Below are 20,000 nucleotides of genomic sequence, written 5' to 3' on the forward strand. Positions count from 1 at the left end.
AAGAGAGGAGAGGAGGAGAGAAGTGGACAGATGGGAGAAGAGAGCTGATAAGAGGAGACAAGAGGAGAGGAGGAGAGAAGAGAGGAGAGGAGAGGGGGAGAAGAGGAGAGGGAGGAGAGGAGTAGAGGAGAGGAGAGAGGGGAGAAGAGGAGAGGAGTAGTGAGGAGAGAAGGAGAGGAGAGGGGGAGGAGAGGAGAGAAGAGGAGAGAAGAGGAGAGGGGGAGGAGAGGAGAGGAGTAGAGAGGGGAGGAGAGGAGAAGGAGAGGAGAGAAGAGAAGGGGAGGAGAGGAGAAGTAGAGGAGAGGAGAGAAGGGGAGGAGAAGCAGAGGAGAGGAGAGAAGAGAAGGGGAGGAGAGGAGTAGAGAGGAGAGGAGAGAAGAGAAGGGGAGGAGAGGAGTAGAGAGGAGAGGAGTAGAGTAGAAGAAGTCCTGGACTAATCTGGTGCTGATCCGGTTCTAACTTGATGGACATGAAGGTGCTGGTCCAGCAGACTCCCCCTGGATCTGAACCGCAGTCCATACATCCAGTGTGTCTATATAAAGCACTGCACAAATCCCCACCGCACAAATCGGAGTGTAAACAACTTAAGCCACACAGTCTCAACATCGCCCACCGTCCACTCAGCAAGTACCCAACAGCTCACAATCCCCTTCTGACAGCACGCAGGGCAAAAATGCACAGAAGCAAAACTGCCTCTTAAAAAAGTCCTCCCTCAGTCACTGTGCACAGTGGAGAGAATGTCTATATGACGGAAAGAGGGAAGGAGAGAGGGAGGGAGAGAGAGGGAGAGAGAGAGAGAGAGGGGGAGAAAGGGATAGAGGGGGGAAGAAGAAAGAGACAAAAAGATAGAAACAATAAGTGTGTGAGAGATCAAAGACTAAGACAGATGACACAGAGGGAGAGAGGTGAGACGACTGAACAAAATGGGTGAGAGAAAGAGTGACTGTCAAAGAAAGAAAGAGATGAAGAGACAAAAAATAGAGAGATGAGGAGACAGAGAGAGAGATGAGCAAGAAAGAGATTGAAAGAGAGAGAGAGGATGAGATTGAAAGACAGAGATTGAACGAGAGAGCGAGAGAGAGAAATGAAGAGATTGAAAGGAAGAAAGAGATTGATAGGGAGGCAGAGAGAGAGAGAGGGGAGAGATTGAATGTAAGAAAGAAAGAAAGAAAGAGAGGTAGCGAGAGAGAGAGAAATGAAGAGATTGAAAGAAAGGGAGAGAGAGAAATATGAAGAGATTGAAAGAAAGAGAGAGAGAGAGATGAAGAGATTGAAAGAAAGAGAGAGAGGGAAAGAGAGAGGAAGAGATTGAAAGGGAGAGACATAGAGAGAGAGAGGGAGAAAGATTAGAAAGAGAGGGAGACGAAGAGAGAGAGGGAGACGAAGAGAGAGAGAGAGAGAGAGAGAGAGAGAGAGGGAGAGAGTGACAGGAGGAGCAGAGGGAGCGTGTCCTGTGAGAGTTGCGTGGCGTAAACAAAGCAGCGTGCGGGAGGCCGAGTCAGTGGCGAGCGCCGTCGTGTCGTGACTCCCCGCCCGGGCACCTGCGCTGGCACACACACACACACACACACACACACACACCAACCGGTGCCAGCCACCGTGCCAACACGGCCACCTGCACACACGTACGCCATGCCAACACACACCGCGGAACAAGCAGGTCAACGAGTTCCCATGGACACGCGCGCGCTCGCGCTAAAAGCTACAAAACAATCCGGCTTTGCCGTGGCACTTGATACAGTAGCTGTTACATTCATAGTCATACAGAAACTCTGACACACTCACACACTTACACACTCACTCACACACACACACACACACACACACACACACACACACACACACACACACACACTTCCCTAATGCATTTGTAAATCGTGTACATACACAAGAAAAGAAAGGGGGAAAGCAAGAAACAGTAAGTTCTGTAAAAACATTCTCAGACAAACACACACATACATACACACACGCGCGCGCGCACACAGAGTACAGTATCCTCTCAGGTGTGTGTGTACAGTATACAACTGTAGAGTCTGCGTGACTTTACTCGTCTCTAGCGACACTGTAAAACCCCCTACACACACACACGGCAGCTCACACACCAGCCAGCCTCGCTCCCTCTTACCTGACAACTATGTGTATGGGAGAGCCAGCCTAGAAGGGCAGGGTCCTGGAGAGAGAAGCCCCAGAGCGAGGGCTGTCCCTGGGCAGCCACGGGAGGGCATGCTGGGTCCTGGGGGTCCTGGTGGTCGGAGGAGTCATTCTCATAGCCCGGGGAGCGAGGGAAGAGGGTGAAGTGATGAAGGAGGAAAACAGAAGTGTGAGAACGCGAGCGAGAACCGGGGAGCGCAGGGAAAGGGGGATGGACAGAGAGAAGGAGGAGGAGGAGGAAGAGAGGATGAGAAAATGCAGGGAGAGGAGGGGAGACTGCATTCTACTGTAGAACAGTCAGGAATACACTCAGAAACACCACAGCTGAGCTCTCTCTCCCTCCCTCCCTTTCTCTCACACTCTCTCTCTCCCTCCCCTCCCTCCTTCTCAATCTCTCACTCTCCCACACTCTCTCTCTCTCTTCCTCTCGTTCTCTATCTCTCACTCACCCTCCTTCTATAAATCTCTCTCAACCTCCCTTTTGCTGTCTCTTCCTCTCTCTCTCTTTCTCTCTCTCCTCCTGTATCTCCCTCTCTTTCTCTCTCTCTCTCTCTCTCTCTCTCTCACTCACACATTCGCCGCCTGCTCTGCCGTAGCTCCAGCTAATCACAGTAATATAGGCATTCTGAGTCACTGGCTAAACTCTCCTCTCCACTCCTCTCTCACACCAGTTTCTCTCTGCGTGCACGGGCGCGCACACACACACACACACACACACACACACACACACACACACACACACACACACACAGACAGAGAGACAGAGCCTCATCTCCTGAAAGCACTGTTTCCTAACGACCTTTTCTAAATGACAGACAGAAAGAATGGGGGAGTTAGCAGAAAGGATGGAGAGACTCTTAGTTTGGTTTTAAATACGACATTATGCTTTGGCAACACTGTTCATAAAATGCCCATCCCAATAAAGCTCTTTAAATTTGAAAATTTGACACACACACACACACACACAGATTACTATTTGAAAGCCTCTCTCCCTTGGTTAGCATGCTCACTGCTCTCTCTAACTCCTCCAGGAAATGTGTCTCAGCTGAGTGGCTTCCAGCAGCGCACTGATGACCTCATCACCAATCAGTGACTTAATAGCCCAGAGCGCTTCTTCCTGTAGGTTAATCTGAGTGTTGTTTGATGTCAGCCCACACCTGGAGCATACACACACGCACACGCACACATACACACACACACACACACACGCATGCAGGCACACACACACACAAACACACACACGTAGAGGCAGGCACGCACACACACACACAAACACACACACACAGAGGCAGGCACGCACACACACACACGCACACACACACACACACACACACACACTCAACACGCACACATACAGGCACGCGCACACACACACACACACACTGACAGAGTGTGTCATAGAGGCATTGTGCGCACGGTCAAATGGTCAAACGGTCAATCGGCTGTGAACAGCCACTGACTCCTGATGATGACCCTAGCGTTTGACTCAAGTTTAATGGCCCATAAGGCTTCAGACATCCGGCGGCTGAGTTTGGGCATGCTAACGCTAGCTGTCATCTCATCTGAGGCTAATTGTTTTCACACCAGCTCGGCTAATTAGCGTTAGCAGTCATGAGAGAACTGACCAGAAGGCTGGTCACTGGTGGGCGCTGGCGGCCGTCACTGTCAGACTGACGCTCTGAGTCACCCTGAGAGGGTTGAGAGGTGATTGGCAGGAGGCAGACAGGAGAGGTACCAGATTTCTGCATGTATGTTTTAGTGGAAAAAAGTTCTTTATGAGAAAAATAAACTAAAACAAAGAACATCAAAGAAAAACCAAGGAGTTTGCCAACTTTTTTCCACAAAAAACTTTGACCTTTTTGTTCAGCACTTGGGATGTGCACAAAGTTTCGCTGCAAGTTGGCCCCAGACGTGGCGCAACTGGCTGGGGCACCTGCACCGCATGCTGGCGACCCGGGTTCGATTCCCACCCCGTGGTCCTTTCCGGATCCTACCCCTGCTCCACTCTTGAGCCATGAACATGGAGGCTCACAGACCTGCCCCCAGAGTCTACTGGAGCACCATAGATGCCTGGAGGCTCTAACTCAACATTACCTAGCAACCAGAGTAAGGTAAAGCCAACTGTTTTCGTACCGACAGTACTTGGTGACCTCGAGAAACGGAGCCCTTTGTGAAAAATCATCAGATTTCTCCTTTAAGTGCCTTGCTCAAGGGCACAATGGTGGAGGCCGGAATTGAACCCACAACTTTTCAGGTTACTGCACGCTCACCCAGCTCCTGAGCCACATTAACGCTGATGGAAACAGTTTATTCTCATTTGTTGCATTTCTTGTTTCATGTTTCATCATCCTGCTGCTGTCTAGAACTCTTCCCTTCATGTCCATATTTAATTTGCAAAACAGTTTTTTCTACCACAGCATGGAGCGCTCCCAGTTCACACTGAACCCGTTAAATATGGTATTCTGTTCATGCTTCAAATCTCTCGCTCAGGATAGCAGATCAGTGCAAGCAACAGAAAGACGAGGGCCCTCGTGAAGCTGCCTGGCAGCTCTAGCTTTTTTCCTCGAGCCGACAGTACTTTGTGACCTCGAGAAACAACGATCAATGTATACAAATCGCTGCAATTCTCCTTTAACTTAAGGACCCCAAATGTCTTTCTTCCTGACTATCATCCTTTACTTTGCTTACTGTTGAAAAGCATTAATGATGTGCTATTCTCCATCGTTGTAAGTGAAAGATGCACAGCTTATCTTGCAGTAGAAGCTACAGCGTTGCCGGGTGGCTTATCTCAGAGAACCACACTGCTACGTTTGAGCTAGCACTGACCCCCTGAATCTCATCCCAACTGACACCCTCTTCCAGGGGACTGGAAAGCCCTTTGTACCCTCACAGACAGGATTTCATGGTTTTCTTTTGCCTTTATTCTAAAGGGGGGGAGACCCTTTGGCTAACTCTGGCATATTTACAGTGTTCTGACTGCGCTGTTAAATAAATAAATGTTGATACCTTTCACTCTCTCCCTAGATCTCTCACACAATGTTCCTGAAACACTCTCTGTTACTCTCTCACTCTCTCATCCTCCTTTGCATTGTCTCTTTTCGGTTTCTCTTCCTCTCTTTCTCATTCTCTTCATTTATCTTTCTGTCTTACTTTCCTTTTATTTCTCTCTCTCAATGTACCTCTCTCCCACTCATTCACTCAGTCATTCTTTCTTTCTCTCTCTCTCTCTCTGGGGGTGGCCCGTAAAGAGACGACGTGATGACATTTACGTCCATGCAGCCGTTTGAAGGGTCCCTGCTCCTAATGGCCCTAATAAGCGAGCGCTTTGTGGCTGGTCTAAGTGGTTGAGTAACATCAACATGGGAGAGAGGAGAGGACCACACCGTCGGAGGCAAAGCCGGGGAGCTCATAACAGCCGCATTCGAGTGATGTTACCAAGCAACAAGGCATTGTGTGTGTGTGTGTGTGTGTGTGGCCGTGTCTGTGGCTGGGAGCGCATGGGGGAAGGGAAGGGAGGAGGAGGAGGATGGAGGAGATTTCCTCCGCAGTCCCAGCAAAAACAAACTCCATCAGATCGCCTTCCAGCATCCCTGTCAGTCACCACACAACATTACACCACACACATCACACCACGCTACACCACACCACGCCACACCACGCTACACCACACCACGCCACACCACGCTACACCATACCACACCACGCCTTACCACCTCACTCCACCCTACGCCACACCACATCATACCACGCTACACCACACCAACACACACCATCACACACCACACCACACCACACCACGCTACACCACACCACGCCACACGACGCTATACCATACCACACCACGGCTTACCACCTCACTCCACGCTACACCACACCACGCTACACCACACCAACACACACCACACTACACCACACCACATCATACCACCCTACACCACACCACATCGCCACCACACCATCCCACGCTACACCACACCACCACACACACCACATCACAACACAACACATCACACCACACCACACCAGATCACGCTACACCACACCACACCATACCACCCCACACCACACTATGTTAAACAACATTACGCTACACCACACCAAGCTACACCCCACCAACCCATCACTGTCTGTGGTGCATACATATACATGCGCAAGTGTCCCAGTGTAAGATACCGATGGAAACACGCAGATTATAAACATATTTATTATGATAAAGAATTTTAAGAATGTCAGTGAAAGGTAAACCAAAAGTGTGATACCAGTCAGTATATAGGGAACCTAAGTGACCGCCCCTTCCGGTCGGTCCACTGGACCTAAGATCGGAAAAAAAATGAATGAGAGTCTATGGAGAAATGTAAATTATTTTCTGGTCCCGATCGTCTTGTGCCATGAATTACACATATGATGCTTGTCAATTTTAAAGACACATTTTCATGTAAAGACATTTGCAGTTCATTTCGTAACTAGTGAATTACAACAGAGTGAAATATCTTGATTCCAACGACTACAACACATCAGTCGCGTTAGTGACGTTAGCCCACTTCACAGGCAGTCAGCCAGCTCCACTGGTACCAGCAACAGCAGTCTGAACTTCCCCCCTTGCCGGTGAAAATACCATGAGTGAGAGCATTAAACACTCCAAATAAGTTGTATTCGTCCATAGACTGTACATAAACTACAGTAAAGTGACATAGTTGGCAGCAAGATGTAACCGCTAACTAGCATAACAACTAGCTAACTAGCGAGCCGCTCGTTTAATGTTGGTGACGTGCATAGTTTGAGACGAGAGATGTAGTCCAATGGACGGATTCGCACAAAACTAACATAACTTTTAAAGTTTATTAAATAACAGTACTTTATTGACGTGAAAAATTATCTTTTAAATTCTCACACATCATATGTGAAATCCATAGTACAATTCGGACCAAAAGATAATAATTATCTCTCCATTGACTCCCATTCATTTTTTTTCGCGAGTTAGGTCCAATAGCCCGGAAGTAGAGGCGCGTCACTTAGGTTCCCTATAGAGGATGTACAGTGAAACAGAGAACAAGAGAGAACCCTCAGCATGGGGAGAGCAAGTGTCTTATCCCCAAGGGCCATCAAGGGCCATCATGCACACCTGCACACACCTGGGCACACCTGGGCACTGGTCACCTGCCACAAACAGACAGGGAGAAAGAGCACAGACACACACGTGGGCGGAGCTAAGGGAGACCCGCCAGGGTCATTACAGGTTATGTCTTAGATCTTACACTGAAATGAATGATTTGTGTGAAAAACACGCTTTATCGACGGGACACATGACAGCAAATTCCCACTTCCTGTCTCCAGTCCCTGTCTCCAGTCTGCCCCTGGACCCGCTCATCATTACACTGGTGATCTGCAGGTTACACTCATGTTGGTGTCAATGGTTGTCATGGGGACGGTAGCGGTTGTTAGCAGAGGTGAAGTCTGAACTGGAATTCAGCCACCGCAGATCATGATCTAAGTGATGTCACTTCCTGTGGCAGCTATAGCCGCGGCGGTTGCGGGACTGCTGGTGCAGTCCTCCTTTGATGTGCCACTCAGTGGCCACGGCAACAGCGGCACGCGGGAGAGGACGTGTCACATCTGGCTCGGTGGCTGGACCCAGCAGGTGGCAGGTCCCTCGTCATCACCACTGCCTTCAGATGCAGCTCACTGCACAAGCCCGGCTAGCTCGCTTCATTATCCCAGATTAATGTCACACACATGGGATGGGATGCCTTCAGAGCAGACCAGGAGCAATACTTCTGTCCAACACTGGTGTCGAGAGGCTCACTGCGGTTCTTATCTTCTACACTCTTAAAAAAAGGGTTCTTGGGGTGCTATATACAGTAGAACCATGCAGGCTTTAAAGAACCCTTAGGGGTTCCTTTGATGGACCCTTCAAAATGGTTTAAAGAACCATTTAGGGGTGCAATATATGAAGCATGATTTTTGGTTCTATTTAGGACCTTTTTTCTAAGAGTGTATAGGAGGAAATGCATTTGCACATTCAGCCTTTAATATTAATGCTTTAGCCTAATGAATACAAATCAGTGCATCTGATGTACAGAATGTGTAATACACTCATCAATATTGCATTTGGAGACTAAATGCTCCCGATTTTCCTGAAGGGTATGAGGTGCTTGTGAATGTTGATGTAACCAGAGCAAAAGATCACCTTTGCGTTTACAGAACAGGCAGATGTGACGCTACGTGTGTGAGTAAGAGACAGTTCTGCGAGTAGGTGGAGAACACACGAACACACACACACACACACACACACACACACACACTCCCAGTTTGTGTAATCTCTCCATTGCTCATTTTCCATAAATAGATAGCAGGTCGTCTTGCCAAATTTAAACACACATTGCACTATGTGACATCATGGGAGTGTCAACCAATCACTAGACTCATTCAGGTGTGCAGTGGTTGGGCTCAGCTCTTCTGTACTACTGAGAGTGAGTGCACTACACTACAGCGTGAGTGCTATGCCTCTGATGTGGAGTAGCCATTGTGTGTGTGAGTGTGTCTGTGTGTGTGTGTGTGTGTGTGTGTGTGTGTGTGTGTGTGTGTGTGTGTGTGTGTACTGAGAGTGAGTGCACTACAGCAGGAATGCTATGCTTCTGATATGGAGTAGCCATTGGCATGAAACTGCTCCATCAATTTCTTTGCACTGACAGCCTCCACCCAGTGATATATAGCTATAGTGGAGGTATGCCTCGCTGATGTTGGATGGACACATGCCCACCCAGAGATACATATCTGGATCTATCCCGTTTTAAAATGATTCTCAAAATCTTCTAAAAAATCTTCTAAAATCTTCAAAATTCTCTAATCTTTAAATATGCGTCTTTTTCTGGAGAAGGACCTAATGCCCCTCTCTCCTGTTGTGTTTGCCTGAAATTTCAACTTGCAGAAACGCCCTTGATCCTGGCGAGAATCATGACGGCTGATTGGACCAGCCTGTCCAAGTGAGGACACCCACAGCCTGATTCATTCACCTTCTCATTTCTGTGCGGCGCTGATCATGTTTGAGATGATAATTGAGCAAACAGCACAGAGATGATATCACCGACTGCTCAAGTCAGGGGCAGAGCCATGCAGCAAGGGAACAGCAGCACAGGCAGCAGGGGCGCCGCCAGAAATTCTGGGCCCCATGAAAGATTTCGATTTAGGGCCCCCCCCCCCCTTCAAAAAAAAAAAAAAGTATAATTATTAATAAAGTAATATATATATATATATATATATATATATATATATATATAAATAAAATGGGGAGAACATGTATTTGATACCATGCTAAAGTTGCCTAAAAAGAGGAATATAAAATCATCATTTGACAATTGATCCTAATGCCTTAATTAAAAAAAGGAGTAAAAATCAATCATTAGCCTGTTTGATGCTCATTGAGCTCAATGCAAATCAAACAGGCTAATAGGCCTACTGGAAAAAGCACCATGTCAATCTATAGTTATGGTGAAGGGTATGTGATGATGTGGGGCTATTTTAATTCCAAAGGCCAAGGGAACTTTATCATGGATGCATACAGTAATATCCTAGATCCATTAAATAGCTGGCCTTTAAAAATAAAAACATATATAAAAAAAATCCTCCTGCTCCTATGGGAATTTAACATAGGGGTCAAATACTTCCTTCCCCCTAGCATTTATGGAAGAACATTTATTTATTTACATTCTTCAATCACAAAGAAAATTGGTGTCCTTAGCGATTTGATTTTGACTCATTTTTTTTTATTAAGGCATTAAAGGAGTCCTAGAATTCAAAACCACATTCACCTTGTTCCTGTTGAATTTAGGTTGCGAGCAGTGTCCAAAGGACAACACCAAAGACTTTACCGCGTCCCCCGCCTGCTTTCGTATGCAAATTGGGAAATAGAAACAGCCGTGTTGAAATGCTCCAATCTGAACAGAGCTCAGATAACACGTAATAGGCGCCCATCCCCCTTTAGATACACCCCCTCTCATTTGCATACCTTCGATTAATAATTCTTGTTAAACTGCTCTTACGATGCTAGTATCTAGATATGTGGTCTATGGCAGAGACGTTGTAATGCTAGCGTTATTACAGCTAACTTTGGAGAGTTAATACTAAGAAATGTACTGATAAAATTTACCAATCTAACACATTCATTCTGTTGGGGAATCTGCTGCACTTCATCTTCGTCAGAACCTTCTTCTGACTCGGTTTATACATGTACGGCTGTATTCCTTATTAAATCCATTGTTGATAGCTTTATCAAAGGCTTTATTTACCAGCAGTAAACGTAGTTTCACTTTGCTCTAGCTTCAGACCGGTGGATTGAGCCAATCAACTTTCAGGACATATCGGCCAATAGACCAATCAGCGCGCATCTGATTTGAATATTCATGAACTTGCTGAGTGGGCGGGAAAAACAAACTGTTTCATTGCAAGGCTTATTTATGACCTTGTATTAGGCGATCTAGCAGTGCTCCTGGGGCGTTTTCAGCCCCACAAATTTACATATGACATTATTTAGGCTCAAAGATCAATTTGTAATGGTCAAAAAATGCGTTCTATGACTCCTTTAAGGCATAAAGATCAATTGTCAAATGATGATTTCATATTCCTCTTTTTAGGCAACTTTAGCATGGTAGCCTATCAAATACATGTTCTCCCCATTGTATATATATTATATATATAATTATTATTTTTATTAATTAAAAAAATGCACAACTGTCTGAATCACACTGAATAGACTGTTGCCTTAAAATGAAAATGCCATGGTACATATTATGGAATATATCGATTTTCTTTTATGAGCAAATATTGTTAGGCCACTATGCAGTTCTTTCAAGCCAAATGTTCATGTGTTGAGAGAAATTGCATGCATCACTTTATATGGATTTATAACATTCTGTATGCACATTGGGGATACTTCAGAGCTCTCCAGCAAACATCATCAGGGTGTCAATCATGTAGGCTATTCCAATTGTTGTCTTTATAGACTTACTGTATGTGATCAAATGTTTGCCTTGATGAATAACTAGGCTAGTTAATTATTGTATTGTATTGTTCACCTCCTCCTTCAATTGGGATTTGGGTTGATATGAGGGCTGGGGTCCTATTCCTGAGGATGAATCTGTAGTATGTTGAGGGCACCTCATTAGTTAAAGGGATAATCCGGAGTGAAATGCACTTTAGATCAATTTTTCGGACTATTGGGAGTAGGCTACATACGTTGAGTTGACACCAAAATCATGTCATTCGGATGTATTTTGAGAAAGTTCGAGTTCACCGTTTTTAGCCAAAACTCGTTAGCCTGGAAGTGACCGGGGCAGGTCCTTTCGCCACTACAAAACGCTATTTTTATACCTCTTCTACTGTTCCAAACAACACTACACTTACGTGGTAGTGAGTAGAGGGTCCCTAAAGCCAAACCGAAGTATCCCCACGTCTTTATGTGGTCGGATAGAGAGTCCAGAATGAATTTAATCGAGTCAGTACCTTCCGGAAATGTCGCGGCGGCAGCTGCGCAACGCTTCAACAACACTTTACTAACATTTCCGGAAAGGTACTGACTCGATTAAATTCATTTTGGACTCTCTATCCGACCACATAAAGACGTGGGGATACTTCGGTTTGGCTTTAGGGACCCTATACTCACTACCACGTAAGTGTAGTGTTGTTTGGAACAGTAGAAGAGGTATAAAAATAGCGTTTTGTAGTGGCGAAAGGACCTGCCCCGGTCACTTACAGGCTAACGAGTTTTGGCTAAAAACGGTGAACTCGAACTTTCTCAAAATACATCCGAATGACATGATTTTGGTGTCAACTCAACGTATGTACTCCCAATAGTCCGAAAAATTGATCTAAAGTGCATTTCACTCCGGATTATCCCTTTAAGAAACCAGTTCTTAGCACCAGCAGTCGTGTAGGCTAATATTTTATCTTGCATAGCCTAGTTTATTGCTCAAGTTCATCCAGTTACAGACTACTGTAAATTACACTTAGCCTACAGACCTTCTACATTACATTCATCTATTCTCCCATGGCAATGAACGTGGAGTGTTTAAATGAAATAACTGCACTTCTTAGCCTATAGGCTACTGAAAATTGTTGTTTTGATATAGGTTTAGCCTAAACGAAATCATCAGCTAGCAAGCTAGTGTGTTGTGTCATGGCATCCAGTGTCAGTGAATTACCTTTCTTTTGGGAAAAACCGAGTGACCTTTTTTCTCCCTCTTAGCTCTCTGCTTCTGCTTGCGTTTGTGATATCCAGACTTCATAATTTACTTGGCAACTTCTAAAATGCACGCACCTATGCAGAGTGCGAATTGGGGGGTAGGATCATAGATGTATATATGTCTATGGGTAGGATAGCCTGCTGCTCATAGTTCGAATTACATGGGGGTGGGGGGTAAAAACGTTAATAAATGCCGGTTGTAATGACTTGATTACATGATTTTCAACGAGCTAGACGTCTGCTAGCAAGATACATTTACCCAGCAGCAGCAAAACGAATTTAGCCTACTGGAGGAATTTACCTAGCGTTTTGTCACTCAATGTTGACACTGCTGAAGTCGTTTTCTATCTCCGTTCTAGCGCCACGGTGGTTGAAAATGGTACAGTCCACAATAGGGGTGTTCGAAATCGCTTTCGATTCTGTTCCTACAGTGAAAATAGTAGTTGACTTGTAAAACCATATATAATTTCCTTATTTAAACAAATCAATTGAAACATTTATTCAAAAATCCTACACATGACAATACTATTAAATTATTATTGATAGCCCTCAAAGGGCCCCCTGTCAGTGCTGGGCCCTTAGAATCGTCCTAACCTTTCCCCCCCTGGCGGCGCCCCTGACAGGCAGAACAGAGCTCCCATACGTGTGTTTGTTTGGCAGGGGACACAGCACCCTCTAGAGGACGCTATGGTCATGACACACAGGCTTGTTGAGGGCTTACATAAGACCCCTAAGTTCTCAGGGAAGAACAGTGTAGTCAAACAGCAGAGTTGTCCTCATTTCAGAAAAAGTGGGTGTTGCGTAAGAGCGAGGGAGACCACTTATTTGCTGGAAATGAAAGGAGAGGAGTCTAGAGAGAGAGAGAGAGATAGCACAGGTCAGAACAATGACTAAGGCAATGGACGTGTTACATAAGTGCTGGGCGAACGCAACAGAGATGATTACCCCAAACACACAATGCTCTGGACTCGGCCACAGACTCATAGAGACATGAACCGTTGGAAATGACTGGAAATGACTGCTGATGAGGTGGCTGGTCTGCTGCTAGTAGCATAGGGCTGTTGAACACAGGTAATCCATTGGCAAAGAGGAGGAAGCGGAGGATGTATACATTATGCATTGTATAGGTTTACATTATTCATGATTGTATGTGTCTTTACATGTACTTTAGTAGACATTAAGCAACTTACAAAATGAGGAAAAGCATTCATGCAGAGGTGACAATAGTTACTATATGGAGGGGAGACCTTAATAAAAGTATTAGTATTAAAAAAATACTACAACAATTAGTGCTACTACCAGAGGTATGTGTACAGTATGTGTGTGTATGTATGTTCTGTGTGTATGTATGTTATGTGTGTGTGTGTGTGTGTGTGTGTGTGTGTGTGTGTGTGTGTGTGTGTGTGTGTGTATGTTATGTGAGTATGTATGTGTGTATGTTATGTGTATTTATGTTATGTGTGTGTATGTATGTTATGTGTGTGCGTATGTATGTATGTTATGTGTGTGTATGTACTATGTGTGTGCGTATGTATGTATGTTGTGTGTGTATGTATGTATGTTATGTGGGTGTGTATGTATGTTATGTGAGTGTAAAGCTCAACCCACGCGGTGACATATGGAAGGATCTGCATGCACGGTTGCCATGTGAGCAGGTGACAGAATCTCCCTCAGCCAGCTGTGAAATCAGAGGAAATAAAGAGATGTGGAGGAGCAGGAGGAGAGGGAGAGAGAGATGGAGAGAATATCCATGGGTTTGTGTGTCCACGTGTGTGTGTGTGTGTGTGTGTGTGTGTGTGTGTGTGTTTGTGTGTGTGCGAGAGAGAGAGAGAGAGAGAGAGAATATGTATAGATTTGTATGTATGTGTGTGTGTGTGTGTGTGTGTGTGAGAGAGAGAGAGAGAGAGAGAGAGAGAGGAGAGAGAGAGATGGAGAATATGTATAGGTTTGTATGTCCAGTCCACATATGTGTGTGTGTGTGTGTGTGTGTGTGTGTGTGTGTGTGTGTGTGTGAAAGAGATATGGTGAGAATATGCATGGGTTTGTATGTCCACGTGTTTGTGTGTGTGTGTGTGTGTGTGTGTGTGTGTGTGTGTGAGAGAGAGAGAGAGGGGATGGACTACATTTAAGTTAACATAATGTTTATAATGCTTCTCCATAAAGTTGATGGAGAAAAAGTCCCATCCCTGACTAACTGCTACATCAAGTTTAGCACAAATGTATTTCTAACCTAAAGGCAGTGTGTTGCTGATGTTTAGTTATAAATGCTGCAGTAAACAGCATGCAAAGGAGAGGCTTTGTACTGATTTTTAAGGTGATTGACATTTAAATAATGCGTGAAGAGGTGAGGTGTGATTGCGATGCCACACCTTACTGTAAAATGAATCTGCATCGGGGGGAGTTGCAAGGGATGGGACTTTTTCTCCATCAACTTTATGGAGAACCATTATAAACATTATGTTAACTTAAAAGTCCTCTAGAATGAGAACCAAATCAGAACCAGTGCCGGCTGAAGCGACACTAAAAAAAAAGGTTATTTTTCTTTTATTTTTTTGCCGCATTTGCACCCTGCACTTTAACATTGCGCTACATCGATTTACCACTAGAGTGCAGTGTCTATCCTCTTTTGCTACTGTTCCCGAACTTTCGGTGCGTTCATGGGCATGGGAAAAAAAATGTTCCCGGTGAAAACAAAAGCATTCATGTCACATCACGTGGGAATGAGAGGTGGGAAAACTGGGGGCGGATTTTGCTGACAGAGTTGTCCAGTTGAGGGTTCGTCATCACTTTGATCGTCACGTTGTAGTTCATTAGTTACAACAATTTGAATGTGAATTTGGTAATTTGCCGTTTTGTCACGTGGACTCTTAGCGTCACTTGGCGTCTTACAGCACATCTCTACGCAGATACATTTGTTTATTTAAGACTTGTGAGCATGTTTTACCTTTGTTGTGGCATCCATGTTTTTCGCACATTCCGGAGGCAAAGCACTTGAACGATGCAGTCGGGGAACACATATTCCCAGATGGAAGGAACGCACCTCCATGTAGGCTATCCAGGCTCCAACAAAATCAAGCGCGTCTGTTAGTGGCTCTATGATTATGATTATGGTTATGGGATTTGGCAAACGTCTTTATCCAAAGTGTTTGTGCCCAAAGTAAATGAAAACAACAGGCTACAGTAATTCATCTAACAGAGAACAACTTATAAAAGTCGGTCAGACTATGAATGCAGATCATTTCTCTATTCCTCCATTCCCCCTCTCCCTTCCTTTCTTCCTTCCTCCTGTCATATCCCTTCTTTCTTATTCATTTTGTGAAGTAAAGGAGGAAGGAAGGATAGGAGGATGGAGGAATAAAGGAGAGGCAGATATGGCAAGTCAGGTGTTCTTCTCACACACTCATCACGTTTACACGCAAATGGCAGATCATAACTTATAACCCTACAAATATCATATCATCATGGACTGTTCCAACTTATTGAGCCTGGTAATGAGGTAATGTTAGATAGTTCTCGAGACAGGATTGAATACTTAATTAAACACAATAGGCCTACGTGAACAAAACAGGCATCAACTTTTTTAAAAATAAATAAATAAATAAAGTTTGCATCATAGTTCATGATCATTGAACTTTTCACCTTGGCCGTTTGGACCAATTATAGCACAAATATGTAGGCCCTTCCACCTCTTTAGCTCGCTCCTCGTCCCCCTCTGGTTGCAATTAGATGAATGAGACATCCTCGATAACGCTGAGCTTTAAACGATTTCCGGAGCAAGGGGACCGGCGGACCAAGGAGAGAGGCTGCCGCAATACAGTAGATGTTTGGGATATACTCAATACGAACCAATAACAACAGTAACCCCCTTATTTTCTATCAAAATATAAGACAGAAGGGGTTATTGTTGAGGTAAATTACAAAATACAGTAATTAACCTCAAAGATCACAATGCCGAGGCTACGTGGATATAAATTGACTGTTATAACATGTCATTGGGATATTTCACAACATTTGCGTGGAATGCTGCTGTAGGTCTATATTGATTACTCTTTTGGAAATTGTATAAGGCTATTGATAGTATGTGTTTTTATATTGTTATTATTTAGCAAAGACTGGTATTAAATTGATATAATGTGATGAGTCAAAATGCTTCAATCTCATCAAACTGCTTGGCTATTGCTCCACTGACATTACTTTACACAGGCTACTGAATTCCTGAGGGAGACTATATGTTTGTTGTTGTTGTTGTTGTTGTTGTTTAAAAACAAACAAACAAAAAACTATTTTAATCCATTGCAAACGCATATTGTTTCATATGTAAAAAACGCAATTTCTGCCTCCAATTACCAGGAAAGCCCAGCTGCTCGTAACTGACGCAGATTAAAGTGTTCAGCGAGATTCTGGCGGTAAATCAGAGCGCTCGTGCTCTTCCTGGGCTGTCCCGAGCGCCCGAGCGAGCCCAACCTCAAGCGCGCGCTCCCCGTGTGACCTACATCCGTCGTGGCATACTTTACAGAAAGACAATTGTCTGTTTTTCATCCGCATCCGTTATTCTCCTCTCTACCGCATTCACCCGTGTAATGAGCACACAAAGCCATGCATGTTGCTAACAGTCGGACTGTACCCCCATACAATTTCAACGTAAACAACAATAAACAACGCGCAGCAGGGCAGATGTTCTACTTGTACACAAGCTCCCCGGGGAGACACAAACATTTGAGTATTCGGTGGAACAGCACGTGATTGGACGCGTTGGATGCTGAGATTAGTGAAGGCGTTGGCAACAGGGCTTCAGAGAGCAGCGATGCGCTGGGACCTGGGCTGGGCAAGGATCCGTAAGCCTCTTTTAGCCCTGATATAGCAGATATGACGGCGGTCTGATCCTTGTCACCAGTGGCCACTGAAATAGTGCGCTGCTCTCCAACGTCTATCGGAATGAGAGGGGATATTCCAAACCGTGGAGATTAGAGGGTCTCTTTAATCCCACGCGTGAGCGTGTGTGTGTGTGTGTGTGTGTGTGCGTGCGTGTGTGTGTGTGAGCGAGAGAGAGAGATGTGAGAGATGTGTTTGTTGTTTTCGAGTGAGAACTCCCGCTGTGCTGGAATGGGGTCAGGTCAAGCTCTGACATCAAAAACAATGATGGAACATGAGAATTTGCACACGTGTGTGTATGTAGTATGTCTGAAAAAGGCTATACCTGAACGGATATCACAGTATGTTTTAGCTCCACCATTCACACCCATTTTAAAATGTCTCTTCGCGCCATGCAGCCATGTGCTGGCGCGCGCGCAGTATTTCTGTCCTTAAAGTGAATAATAACACTTCCACGTCAAGTATGTAGTGCAGCAATAACATATGGCGTTATCATTTCCGACCAATGAGAGGCGAACGTTAACAGGTAGCTGTTCTGACGTAGACTACGACGGGCGCGACCAGGGAAACGAGAGGAGGTGGGGTGGTCGAGCTCGCGAACGGATTGAGAGGAATCTCGGTATTTCTGTCTAGGGCCGGCGATCTGCAAAATGCCTCCGGTATAAAGAGCGAGAAGAATGGGGACTTGGGACCCCGGCGCTTTGGGGTGGACACACCGACCACTGGTGAGCGTTCATCAAGGAGGTTAATGAATAGAAAGGACGCCGCCGGTGGGACCTATTCTTTTTTTTTTCTTTTTTTCTTTTTTTCTTTTTTGCTAAACGACAAAGCGATTATTAGCTGCATCAGAGACGTCTACGTTTCCCTGGATTAACAGGCAAGGCAGATCAGGATAATCTTCAAGGGAAAGGAGTTCAGGTGAAAGATATTTTGCTGGTGACGGTCGAGATTCGCGCAGCAGGTTGTGTAATAGTGGATCGTTAGTCGTACCTGAGGATATATTGTATGTTTGACCGAATATCTCTCTCCATGGCGATAAATAAGGTAACACGAGGACCAGGTCACATAGACCCATCGAGAAAGCGGGGCCAGTGGATTTAAACCAGTCCGTCTCATTTGTATCCGCCGAGTGGCAATGTCTGCTTTTTGCATAGACCTCCACACGTCTTCGGCCCCGATTTCAGCACCACCAGAGCTGGACAGCGACCGTATAGAGGAAACGCTGGACCCCAGCAGCGGCAGCGGCGGCGGCGGCGGCAGCAGCAGCATGCCTCAAGAAACGGAAGGGTATCCGGATCACACGCTGCTAGGCACCGGCCCTGGGGGTCTCGGCATGGCGCTGGAAGAGGAGCTCGCCATGCTGACGGGAGAACGGGTGGAGGATTCCGAACTGACCGTCCTGGAGACGCCTGTCAGTGGACAGGACACAGACTTATTGTCGCTCTTCCGGCAGAAGGAGAAGGACTTGGTTCTTGCTGCTAAGCTCGGGAAGGCTCTTCTCGAGCGAAACCAGGACCTTACTAAGCAATACGAGAAAATGAACAAAGATCTCAACGAGAAGCTGGAGGTGAGGTCCAGTTGCGTGCTCTCGACCATGCACTTACCATGACACCGAACAGCCACAGAGTAGGCTACCATGTAAACAACAACTGTTACGCTCTCCATGAGGTGTAACTTGCCTGTTTGTTACTCTAGCTGCACTCACTATTTCCTCTGTATACTCAGGCGAGCATAGTGTTCCTGTAGAAATCAAAAGCGCTTTTCCCTGTTTCATGTAACGGGTAACATAAAGAAGACAGGAGTCAGCCCGTCGATGTATTTAGCGCAATCAACCTGCATGACTCATGCACATTTGTGGTTGTTTACGTGACGAAATGGATTGTGATGTTAGGCTCAAGTTAGTCCTTAGATTAGGCTACTGTAAAACTAATTCAACTTTTATTTGAACTCCAAACTAATTCAAGTAAAGTAACTAAGCATCCAGGAATATTTAGATGGAATATGTACACCCACTGTTGTAAGGAGCCTCTTGCCCTTGCTGGCTAGCTGCTCATTTAGCCACACTTCCACCCTGTTGAATAACAAGGCCCTGACACAGCCAGCACATGTTGTCCTCTCTCCTCTCCTCTTCCCCCATCTCCTCTTTTCTCCTCTCCACTCTTCTCATGTTCTCATCTCTCCTCTCCACTCTGCTCCTCTCCTCCCCTGTCCTCTTCTCCTCTCCTCTCCTCTCTTCTTCCCTCCTCTCCTCCTCTCTTCTCCTCTCACACAAAGGCTAATCCTCCTCCGTGCTCCCCAGCCCATACTCTGGACACATCTGCTGCTGCCCAGGCTTACAGCACAGAGAGGGGATCAGTGGTGGTAGGGAGCCCGTTAGCATCCTGTCTCTGGAGCATAGCCAGAGCAGAGCCGGATCAGGGCCAGACTCTGGCCAGATCTGGGCCAGAGCTAGTAGCTAGTGCATGTCAGGGATGACCGGGGAGTGTCCTCACCAGACACCCAGGCACCTACCCGCCATGCCTACCAGCCCCATATGGCTTGTAATTGTCTTTTCGTGGAGGCTGTGAGCGGAGCTAATGCCGTTAGTCCGAGCCAGGCCAGTGAAGCTAATGCTGTTAGCCAGACCCAGGTCAGTGACTGGCTCCTGGACAGTGTCCAGCGAAACGGACTGACTGGTCTGACTAGTCTCTGGCTCGGCTGCTTGCTCTGGCATATAGATGAGTTACCCTCACACACACAC

The 20,000-nt window shown here is 45.8% G+C and overlaps 2 protein-coding genes across 2 annotated transcripts in view; one reads left to right on the top strand and one right to left on the bottom strand.

Moving 5' to 3' along the window:
- LOC134089167 (citron Rho-interacting kinase) overlaps window positions 1–2,413 on the bottom strand; it is a 79,388-nt gene extending 76,975 nt beyond the window's left edge. Inside the window, exon 1 of the mRNA XM_062543516.1 lies at window positions 2,126–2,413. The gene's annotated coding sequence lies outside the window, so the exon portion shown is untranslated. The remainder of the gene's footprint in view (window positions 1–2,125) is intronic.
- Window positions 2,414–18,395: 15,982 nt separating this feature from the next.
- The window catches only part of bicdl1 (BICD family like cargo adaptor 1), a 44,386-nt gene continuing 42,781 nt past the window's right edge, over window positions 18,396–20,000 (top strand). Inside the window, exon 1 of the mRNA XM_062543517.1 lies at window positions 18,396–18,827. Within this exon, the coding sequence (XP_062399501.1) occupies window positions 18,396–18,827 (432 nt within the window). The remainder of the gene's footprint in view (window positions 18,828–20,000) is intronic.

This window comes from Sardina pilchardus, chromosome 8 (assembly GCF_963854185.1).
Source record: "Sardina pilchardus chromosome 8, fSarPil1.1, whole genome shotgun sequence".
NCBI lineage: Eukaryota > Metazoa > Chordata > Actinopteri > Clupeiformes > Clupeidae > Sardina > Sardina pilchardus.